Here is an 11,523-nt window from a genome sequence, read left to right on the forward strand (position 1 = left end):
TAGAAAATTATTTCATCTTTTAATCGACACTTCTTCTTTTTTTTTCTTCTTTCTTTAATTATTCTCTTTTTCAACAGAACGCGTCTAATAACAACGAATAGCACGTGGAACCTCGCGGAACGGAAATTGTAAATCGAATTCAATTATAGTTGCGATAATAGTAGCCTTTAATTGCATATTATATTCAGCAACGATAATAAAGGCAAGAGCTAACGATAATGGATTTAATGATATAATAGTGACGATCTTTTCTACTCGCGTGCAATGGATAAAGTGTGTGTTGGTTTGTGTGTGTATATATATATACGCAACTAATTCTACCGCACGAAATGGACAATTATTATACAAAAACACCTTTTTTAGGAACTTGAAAATTCTATGACGTCGCGTCTCGTCGTGACAGAACGCGATTTAAATTCGAAGGGAATTTCAGATCAAGCGAAATCCTAAGAAGAGGAATTACAAACTGTATAATTAATAGTCGCCTTTGCTTTGTACACTTTTAACAGATATTAGGCGTTACTTTGACGATTATCGTTTGGATAGATTCTATCAAAGTCACTGCCCCAGATCACAAAGTTAATTTTCATTTTATAGAGAATACACCTTTTTGTTTTGTTTTCTTTTTCTTTTTTTTTTTTTTATACGCCGTATATCGCGATACTTAACGATTTAAGAATAGATACTGTACACAGAATGCTGTTCGATAAGTTAGAACCAAGATATACTTATTTAGATTTGATATGTAAATATCAATCGTTGAATTGTTCATCTTAGTATACTGTGAATATTCGTTTGATAATAGTAATATTCTGTACATGAGTATAAATAAGGTAAAAAGTGTTTACTGGATTGGAAGGACAATGTTCGTTCTAGATCATAGTTGATGGATGTCATTTTGGATTGTTTTTATTTGATAGAAAATGAAAAGAGAAAGAAATATTTACATGCAGTTGTTTTGGAGATTTAACGTTTAACTTGAGTTTCCTTCATTTTGTACAATAATATATTTAATGGAGAAAAAATGAGGGAACATTTGAAACAATCATCCATCAACTAAATTCTTGTCTTTCACTTTACTAACTAACGAAATTGAGAGTCTAAATACTATTAGAATACTATCTACTGCTCGAATTCGTAAGATCTATCCGTTTCTATTCTTCATCGTAATCGTCACGCTACACAGTATAATAGCATATAAAATACAGTTGCAGATTTATTTCACGATATCTTCATATATATATATATTACCAAAGAATATTGTATAGAATTTGATAGTTGAAGAAAACGGAGACGGAATACGTTACGAAGGCACAAGAAGGTCCTGCTGTAGAAATACTCAACAATCTTTCAAATAGAAACGTAAAATCTTCACGTTAAGTCCTCTGTGGATTGTTATCGTTCTAATGAAAATTCATCATTCGTCGCAGTCTCGATAGAAATGCAACGTGTACTCGAAATAATCGACACCGTGTTTATTCTTACATATATTCTGAAAAGGGGAAAAAAGAAGAAAAATAGGAAATTGTAATATATCGAGATTTGAATATGATTAATTAGTAGAGTAAGATTAATCACCTCTTGTGGCTGTACAGTAGGTACACGAAACCTCAATGCTCTCCTGAGATAATGAGCAACGTCGAGGGAAAATGACTGGTCTCCTCGTTGATTGTTACTTTCGATATCGATTTTCAACTGAGCCTGTTGTTGCATCGTGTATTTTCGTCCGCACATTAAGGACTCGTCGACGCCAGGACTCGTTGGAGAGGAACACTGTTGCACTACTTGTCCGTACCAAGGCATTCCACTGTGCATGAAAGAAATTTGAGATGTTCAGTCTTTAATTTTTGCTAAACTTCAGTTCTAGTGAACTTTCATACTTTAATTTTTGTTAGAAGTAAATTTTAGTCAACCTTCATGCTTGAATTTTTGCTAAAATTAAATTTTAGTCAATTCTCATATTTTTATTTTTGCCAAAATTTCTAATCAATTTTCGTACTTTAATTTTTGCTAAAATTAATCTAGCAAATTAAAAATGCATACACTTACACAAACTGTAAGGTAAGATGCACGTCTGGCATGTACTTCGAAAGAGGAATGATGCAAGTAATATTATTAGGCGTGTCCTGCGAGGACGCGGAGCAATACTTTTGATCGAGCGAAGTGTTAAAGCTCTCCGCCAAAATCCACAATTGTGGCTTAGGTTCTGGTGGCAAAGATCCTGCTGCGTTGCTGGCGACTTCCGCCCAATCACCACCACCTGTTTCTCTCCGTGTTCTCTTGTGTAGGTACTTGTAATTATTCTGCGAAGATCGTATCTTTTGAAATTTATCCTCGACGTAGGAAATATCTCTCTTCAAAAATTTCGGAATTTTTCGAATAGTGACAATGTTAGAGTTCATAGAAAAAAAGTTAATTTACATTTTCTACTACCTCTTTTACGAGCGTTTGAGTGCTCGGATCGGACGGGCTGATGCCATTCTGGAAACTTTTGCTTATTTTACGCTTCTCCTCGTGCACGTTCAATGGCTGTTCTATGTGATCTGCTGAAAAATTGAATAGCAATTTTGTCGATCATTATAGCGTCTTAATAAATTGACAAGTATAATTCAGAATGTAAAATAAGACTTACAAATTGATTTCTTCTCCGGAGGATGATCAGGTTGAGGTTCTTCGAACTGGTGAATCTTAGCCGTGCAACAGAACACCTGAGACGTAACATTTTCATTTCACATCAATGTTGAAAGGATCACTAAAACGAAATGAAAATTCCTGTGTGAAGAACCTTACCTGACACGGATTTTCAAACTCGCTGAAGTGTCGAGGACAATTCGTCGGTCTTCCCAGCGGAATTGGACCTTTGTTCAGAGACGATTCCGCCTCTGATCCTTGATCATTCTCGTCTACGTTGCTGGGAATGGCTCCTGCACCATTTCTACTTAACCAATTTCCAGGAAATTCGCTGAAATAATTGCAAAAATAAAATCCATTAAAATAATTCAATTTAAGAATAAAGAAGAGGACAGAAAAGTTGGCTATATCAATAAGAATACAACCAGTTTCCAGGGAATTCGCTGAGACAATTGTAAAAAATCCATCAAAGTAGTTCAAATGTAAAAAAGAGAAAATTTTCAATAAGGACAAACCTATTCTTTTCGAGTTTCGGCTGTGCCCCAGAATGACTGATGGGATACCAAGTGATCTCTTGAGAATAGAGCTGTTGTTTCGTGTGAGGAGCTTGCGTGGAGAACGCGTTACTTTTCACAGACAGACCACTGTCTAAACCTCTGCTGTGTGATCCATGTTTAGTGTAAGAAGACGATAGTGTACTGTCCAATAAGGAATTATACCGTGGATCGTAGTTCGGTGTACTCGACACTGTCGAAGGATGAGCAGGTCTTATAGCTAACATTCCATTACTAGCCACAGCAGACCATTCGAGACTGCTTCGTTTTTGATATTCTAAGAAGTATAACGTTGCCATTGCCACTAAGCTGCAATTGAAAAATCTTTGTTGGAGTGTTCAATTGATTTTCGAAGAGCGATTGAAGAATATGTGAGAATACGTAGAATTACCAAAACGCCATGATAAGGATAAGTATGACGATGATAATCTGGATGAACTTGTTGCTGCACAGAAGTTCGTCCTCGCGTTCACTCTTCTTACTTTTCCCTGGTACAGTGGTCTTGCTATTGATAGAGGATGAGTATTTGTTACTTGATATACTAGAGATTGTACTAATCGAACTCTTGAGGCTGTCGCCTCTCTTCAGTTTCGCTAGGCGCTTGTTTATCCGCTCCAGTTGGTCTATGCGAGTCTCTAAACTGTCAGTCACCTAACAAATTTCATAATAAAAATTTTAGAAAAATCAGTAATTGAAGGATTCTAAGTCACAAGGTTTCCGGTATGAAAGAGTATAATTTTCGAAGGGATCTGTCGTATTTAACTATTGTCCAATCAGTGTTCAGATAAATTTTTAGAAGAAAATTAAACACCTCAGTGTCTCAAATTTGGTACCTGCAACGTTGTGACACGAAATCCTTCAGTTATGATAAAATAGACAAAATATCTTACCTTGCACAGCTCCTTCACAGCACCGACATTCTCCATGAAAATCCTCTCCTTGTTCACCACCAAGAAATTCTCGATCCTCTGGCCATTTGGTAGGACTATGTCTCCCGCTGGTAGCACAGCTTCCGGTAGTATCTGCTGCACTTCCTGCGCTATCACACCTGTGTCCTCTTGCTGTTTAATACCCAGACCAGAGTGCTGTGCAAATTCTGGCGCGTATCTATACCGAACAACTCTTAATTGCTGCACGTTTCGTAGTTGTTCACGCGTGTCGACTTCCTGAACGTTCTGCTTCGCTCGTGCGTCACTCGGTTGAACAATGTGGCCGGTTACCTGTGGGAATTGATTAATAGTACACGTGTATCTATTGAATTTTCAGCATTAAAGTATAATCTGTAGCATTGAAGTGTAATTCCACTTAAAAGTGCCCCAATTGCATGAATTCTATTGAATTTTTGAACGTATAATTCTTTTCGTTAATGGTACGCTTGTTTCTTCCATGAAATCGTTATTTCTGTTAAAATGAAAAATACCTTCATATTGCCGTGAACAACCAGAGCTTCGTCAGGCCTGTCTGTGTTGATTCCAACTCGACCAGCATGGTAAACGCTGTCTGGAGCTGCTCCCCTTTGCCACCCACCCTCTGCACCTACTCCACTACCTTCCGACTCGAACTGACCGGGATTACTTGCCTGTAGAATTGTAATTTGTGTAAGAACAATTAGCGTAGATATCGATTGTAAATGCGTTTCCACGAGTGCATTGTAGAATTTTTCGTTTAGTAGTATTCCCTTCAAAAGGAAGATCAAAATGAGAAAGATTGTTAGCTATCCTTCTCTAATTCAATTTGTGTCGAGTCGCCAAGAATATTTTTCTCCGTCCAAGTATTTTTTCTTTTTAATTAATTTAACACTGGTGCAAGTTGCTTTCGTTGGAATTTAATACTTGTACCCCAGATCGTTCACTTTTTCGAAGGATCACAGAACTCATTATGAACGCACTTTTGTTTTTTTTTTTTTTCGGAATGAAATTCTAAACGAACATCGAACGGTACCATGATCACGAAGATAATTACCCTGACGATTATTCTCTCGGATGCATGAGCTACCACCTGATAGCTGGCCTGGTCCGCAGTGTGTGCATGCAAACCGACAACCAAGTGGAAATATCGTTGGTCCGGATTCGGTTTCCCTTTCTTTCGCATATTATTGCTGGTCGTTTCACTGAAGTGAAGACGGCCAACGGTTACCTTCGTAACACGCTCGCCGCCTAATTCCACCCTAAAAGCAGCTCTACTTTAGTGTTACGTAACGATTTGAATGGTCTTCGTAGAAAAAAATGATAGAATTTCGCACCAAAGGTTCCGAAAAGTTTGCTTGATAATTTTTCATGTGTGGTATAAAATGTAAAACAAAAGGAGAATTATGTGTGTACATACATATATATATACATGCGTGTACATACATGTATATATATTGTATATGACTTTGATAACGATGATTTACCGCACCTTTTCTATGTTTATCCGTGTACTTACGTCACTGGATGGAACGGTTTCTTGCTCCTGTCGCTCTGACTCTGTTCGACTCTGATCGTTTGCGTCGGAGACTCAACTTTCACGCCGTAGAAGTGCAGCTGGAAGCTGCTTATCTTCTTCAGACCCTCGCCGGTCCTCACGAATATCGCCTCGCCTTGCAACTGAGCATGGCAGGTAATCTAAAGCACAATGTTTCATCCAGTTACATCCACAGATAGGAAAGAGGCTTGGGACGTAAGGTGAGGATTGAATTAGGTGGCGAACGAAATTTAAGGAAATTTCAGGGTTCCATTTTAGTGGAGATAATCATTCATTTATATCATTCTCTTTGAAGGAATTCAGGTCTCTGTTTAACCCCTTTCTGTGTGATTTATTTTTCTAAGAAATATGGAAAATATTTGAAATTTTTCTTTCACACGTGCTGCCATACCTGAAAATGATTCTTCTTCTGGCACACAAACGCGTCGTCCGAGTTGCTGAAATTGAATCCCTTATCCGCGTCCACACGATAATGGGGCACTGGAAGTTCCTTCAGATTGTGGTCGCAAAGAACATGCCAGGAAGTCTGCTGAAAGGGATGAAACCGGATGCACTGGTAACTCGCGTCGATGTAGCTGTTATCCGCCACCTCGTCTCCATCGAGAACCGCGCTACTGCTGCTGCAACTGTGCTCCACTGTGCCTAGTTCAGGTTCCTAAAGAGCAAGATCAATATTTCAATCTTTTTTATGCCAATCGTCGAATTAGTAATTCCTAAACTTAGGAATTTAATTGATACAATAAATCAAATGGAAATTGAAATCTAATTTAAACTTGGAAATTTAAGAAGATGAAGCACATAACATTTTGTCACAAAATGAATTCAATCTAAACAGCCCTTTACGAAAGAAAATACTTTAAAAAGTGAACATATTTTCTCTGTGCTCCATAAAATAAAGAAAATTAATAATAATTGATACGTTCACTGTCCACCGAACCGCACGCACGACTCAGGACAGTTTAAACTCGACATAAGTGCACGCAAGCTTTTCTGATAGAAAAACAAGCCTATATTGCTATAAAGTGTTATTCAAATGCAGGGAACAGGTATGTCCCCCCAGAAAAGGCGAGATAATTTGTCATTTTATCGAACGATTAAGTTGAATTAAGGTTGCACTTGGCACTCCTGGGACAGTGAACGTGTCGTGGTTCCCTTATGTGTCTACGTATTCTACGATATATAGCCATGGTAAAAAATTTTACTCGTTGCACCTGCTTCACATGGACAAGACCGTCCTGGCTCAGTTTTCTCTTCTTGGGCGCCGATTGGAGCGACGAATACAGCGTGTTAATGTTACCGGGACTATGCTCGTGCGGCAAAGGCACTAATGTCTGAGCTATCGGTTGCTGTTGCGACGGAATATTCGGTGTTCCTGACGCGAGATGGGACGTCAGCACCGAATGCGTCAGTAACATCGGATCGGTGGAGGATGTTAACGTCCTCGGCGAGGACGGTAGTAAATTTGGTGCGTAATTAGCCTGATTACCTTGATGATGAAGAAGCATTTCCTGAAGAGCTACCTTTTGATCTGAAATTTTAGGGGGAAGTATGTAGAGAATTGTGCGAGGTTGTTTAAAGTGTTTTTCGTTGAGGGACATGTTTATGGGACGTGGTGGAATATAATGTATCGAGAATTTAGTACGATGGTTTTGTTTGTGGGATATTTGGTGAACTTACGCGGTGAATGTACGTGCTGAGTGTCGTTGTGACCAGGCGGCGAATATGGCGGTTCGCTGCCACTGTCTGGTGGGCTTTCTGGTAACGCGTGTCTGGAAATGAAATATCGAATGGTGCTCGTATATGAAGTATTATAATATTCACTTATTTTCGAGTATAAATTGTAACCCACAGTGAAATAATAATATTTTAGAAGATTCTGATAATCATAAAATATAAGAACAGTTAAACAATATTAAAAAACATTGAACGATAGTAAAATAATATTTTAGAATAGTCTGATAATAATAAAATATAAGAACAGTTAAACAATATTAAAAAACATTGAACGATAGTAAAATAATATTTCAGAATAGTCTAACGATAATAAAATACAATAATAGTAAACAATATTAAAGAATATTGAACAACGGCAAAATAATGATATTTTTCAGTATTCTGAGAGAAATAGAGTTTTAAAATATCGCAGTATTGAAGAAGAATGAATATCTTCAAATTCAACGTTAACTATAACACGATGTAAGCAAACATTAAAAAAGCTCGATGCATTTATGAAGTATCAATTCACAAATTAATTCCCTTAATAACTAGAACGTTATGTAAATTAATTTGCTTGCACTGTTAACTGCAAGATAATCTGACAAACAAGGGAAAAGAGAAAAAAGAAGTGTTAGGAAAGAGAAGCATTCTGAAATAAAAGGTCTCAGTATCTACTTAGAAGATATTCGAACCATGAAAGTCTCAAATGACTTAATCCCGAGGAGGTTGACATTCTAGCCCTTAGGCGAACTCGACTTACGGGTGAACGTACGATTGCGGATCCTTGTAAGCGGCGCCATTTGGCACGGTCGTGGTGCCGGATGTGCACGTACTCGAGACCGGATGACTTTGGGTAATCGGCGATGGCAATCGAGACGGTGGTTGTTGAGCGGCCGCCGCCTCCACGCGACCACCGTGCGTCGTCGTTCCACCCCCGTTCTCATTGTGAGCAAGGGTGTCCGCGAAATATCTGCCGTGAAATTCGTTAATGTTGAAAACGAATAAGTTTGGAAACTGTGAGAGATCTATCGGGGAACTTTGAGTCTTCGGGGCTTCTGATTTCTGTTTAACGAGAATTTTGCGAAGAAAGTTTGTGGAATTTGTGAATTTCTGTTTTTGGGGTATTTTTTTTTTTTTTATTTCTGTGGGTATTTTTGATGGCTGAAGAATTCGGAATTTTTGGAACCTCGGTTTTTTTCATGTCTGGCAGTTTTGCAGACTTGGGATTCGGTTTCAGAGATATTTTTTGTTTACTGAAATATTTGAGAATTTTGCAAAGAAATTTGGGAATTTATTTTTTGGAATATTTGTCGTTTCTTTGGGGTATTTCTGACGGCTGAAGAATTCGGAATCTTTGGAACCGGTAATTTCGTTGTGCGTAAGAGAATTTTGTAGATTTGAGATTTTATTATTAGAGTACTTGATTTCGACGAAATTTAAACAATTTCTCCCCACGAGATACGTAAGAAACGTGCGAAGAGAACGAGGAATCGTTTAATCGATCGCAGATTGATTCGTTAATCGTTTTTGCGCACGGTTACGAAATTTCTAGACAAGACAGTTGCTCGATACTTTTTCAGCCACTGATGGATAATAATTTCCGCGATCTTATAAAATTCTACGGTCTTGTAATAGCTTCTTTGTTCGAGATAATTGTTCGAAGAAGAAAATCAAGCTTAATGAATCAATCGAAATCGACACTTATAAAATCCAATCAACATCGCCGGATCAATGGTTGATTTACCGGCGCCTTTGACAGATCCTCCACGGTTACGACGTTTTATAACTGAGGGAAGAATTTGATTTTTTCGGGTTTTCCATTGGATATTTTCTACGAAATCCACTTCCGCAAACACGATCTGAACAACGATTTACGTTGAATAATACGTACTATTATATTGCTCCTCGTAATTATGCAATTATCCTGTCGCGATTTCAAATCCCCGGATCCTTGAAACTTGTACCAATTACCATTGAATATTTTCTTGTCGGCTCGCAAACGATTACGCTTTTTCATGCATTCTATGGAAAATTCATTCACGCGATACCCTGACACTTTGTCTCGCAGATTTTTGTCTCTCGTTCGTGACAGCGAATAATACAAACAAGGAAATACTTTGTTCGTAACGAACTGGGACTCGAATGCAGTGAAGTAATAATTCTGAAATGATTATCTTTGATCGTGGTTAAAAGTGAGAATATATGATATTTTGTTTAAAATCGTTTATCTGAGAAATTTGCGAAACGAGTTAAATCTCCTTAAAATTTTAATAAATTTCAATATATTAAATTTAATTTGCTTGTTGAAAATAAATTCATTAATTTCCCCATATCGCCATGTTTAAAATTAGAAAGGTAGTGGCTTATTCGAATAAAGAACGTTGAATACATATATTTTCAAAACTTTGCAAATTTCACCAAATGGGCCTTTCTCCGCGCATCATCGTACTCTTCAACACAAGATTACATCCAGTTTCCAATAGAGACTCTCGTGACGATGGTAAATACTAAGCGAGAAGTGGCGATTTTTCGCGGTTTTAATCCGGCTGGCCGACGAGGCAACAGGGATCAAGGGTGAAGAGCTTCCATTCGTTTGATCCGTGAATGAAATCTGTTTCTGAGATCAGCGCGGGGCCTTTAATGGGACGAGTGCGTTAGGTTGGATTACCAGGCCTAACGCGGCAAGCACTGATTCCATCAATTCCGTCCAGCCTGTCTGTCATTATATCATTACACCTCTGCGGTCGCTACCACATGATATCTGTCTGCTCTTTCCACACACGCACACTTTCACACCCTTATGCACGTACACGTTCGTGTTGAACAGTCTGTTGACTGGTGTGCGTTAGCTTCTGCCACAGTCGCGTCCATCCTTTTTCTTCTGCGCGCGTTTTATGCAGACGTGTACACTGTCAACCATAAGTTCTGGATTATCTGCACTTGCAACGACTTTTCGGCATCCAGTGTATGGAATGTTTGAAAGTGCTGGTTTAGATATTACTTGGTTAAGTATTGGAATGAAAATGTTAATTTGAGGTTTCGTTAATCTTCTTGTACTTATTTTTTGTAATTTCTTTTTGAGAAAGAGAGTTCAGCTTTTTTTTTTTAGACTGTTTAAGTCGTTTACTGATAGATCGGTATGTAGTACAGCTGTCACAATGAGAGTTAGAAATTATGGCCTTGTTACTGGAAGCTAATGAGAGATACTAAATTCGCAGAAACATTCTGTAATTCTGAAGTGGTTGTAGGTGTTGGAATTTACACGTAACGGGTTATCATTTTATTAAATTTTATTCGATTGCAGATTTAAGAAGTCGAATTTGTCGTATAATTGTTACATATTTTTTGGAATTTATGTATTTCTCTTGTCGTTTTCTTTTAATCGTAATACGTGTAAGTCTATGAATCAGGAAATTTGGGGAGCTAAGTTGGTCCACAGGTTCGAAGTCTGTTTTATCGAGAGTCGATAAAAGTGAAGAGGAAAAAAAGGAGATTAATAAGTGCTGCGTATTGATGAATGATGAAAATGGAGATTCTGATTGCGGGGAATGTTACACATGCGCACGTGTGTCGACGATGTAGGCGTCAACGATGGCTTCCTATCGAACGTTGGTGACGTTAAAAAAAGAAACTCCTAAAATCGTGTGTTCCTTAATAATCGACTAGTAATATTCGTAGCGCGATAAATTGAAGAAAACGTGAAAAGTATTTCAGGCATTTCGGAATAATTAATATTGCATCGATAAATAAAACACGTTTATTCACGCAACTGTGTGAGAATGTAAAAAATTATTTTCGTTCCTGCATCCTTGAATTTTTTCCTTTATCCGTAATAAATAAGACGAAACAAGTTTAATTCGTAATTGTTTAAGGATTTTTAATTGTTTATCGGTTTCATCAGCAGTAGCTTGCAAATTTTTGCAAAGATGCATGGAAAATATCGTGTATTCTGGTATCCTTGAAATTGGTTTAATTAACCAATTAAGTTCCAGTTTTAAAGTAATGGAATTTCACGCGATCGTAGCTTGAAATTCAATGAAAATTCATCGGAAACCTCTGTTCAGTCGTTTTACGTAATAACGTAGAATTTTGCAATACCCTTTGAATGAAACTTTCTTTTCTTTTTTTTTTTGACATTCTGTTTTTTTTTTTTTTTTTT

General features: G+C 37.6%; 1 protein-coding gene across 4 annotated transcripts in view; it reads right to left on the minus strand.

Moving 5' to 3' along the window:
- Positions 1–1,327: 1,327 nt before the first annotated feature.
- LOC108570244 (myelin regulatory factor-like protein) overlaps positions 1,328–11,523 on the minus strand; it is a 61,175-nt gene continuing 50,979 nt past the window's right edge. Inside the window, exons 3-18 of one of the 4 annotated variants that reach the window (XM_017932064.1) lie at positions 8,125–8,334; positions 7,326–7,417; positions 6,860–7,176; positions 6,040–6,303; positions 5,610–5,788; positions 5,148–5,364; positions 4,606–4,764; positions 4,076–4,405; positions 3,577–3,836; positions 3,147–3,494; positions 2,791–2,962; positions 2,633–2,708; positions 2,434–2,546; positions 2,050–2,303; positions 1,579–1,807; positions 1,328–1,492 (exon numbers count right to left, since the gene is read on the minus strand). In XM_017932064.1, the coding sequence (XP_017787553.1) occupies positions 1,418–1,492; positions 1,579–1,807; positions 2,050–2,303; positions 2,434–2,546; positions 2,633–2,708; positions 2,791–2,962; positions 3,147–3,494; positions 3,577–3,836; positions 4,076–4,405; positions 4,606–4,764; positions 5,148–5,364; positions 5,610–5,788; positions 6,040–6,303; positions 6,860–7,176; positions 7,326–7,417; positions 8,125–8,334 (3,295 nt within the window). In that variant the 3' untranslated portion in view covers positions 1,328–1,417. Of the gene's footprint in view, positions 1,493–1,578; positions 1,808–2,049; positions 2,304–2,421; positions 2,547–2,632; positions 2,709–2,790; positions 2,963–3,146; positions 3,495–3,576; positions 3,837–4,075; positions 4,406–4,605; positions 4,765–5,147; positions 5,365–5,609; positions 5,789–6,039; positions 6,304–6,850; positions 7,177–7,325; positions 7,418–8,124; positions 8,335–11,523 lie in introns of all 4 variants that reach the window. The other 3 variants (XM_017932065.1, XM_017932063.1, XM_017932061.1) reach the window with 3 other exon arrangements.

The sequence above is a fragment of the Habropoda laboriosa genome, unplaced genomic scaffold (genome assembly GCF_001263275.1).
Source record: "Habropoda laboriosa isolate 0110345459 unplaced genomic scaffold, ASM126327v1 scaffold81, whole genome shotgun sequence".
Lineage (NCBI taxonomy): Eukaryota > Metazoa > Arthropoda > Insecta > Hymenoptera > Apidae > Habropoda > Habropoda laboriosa.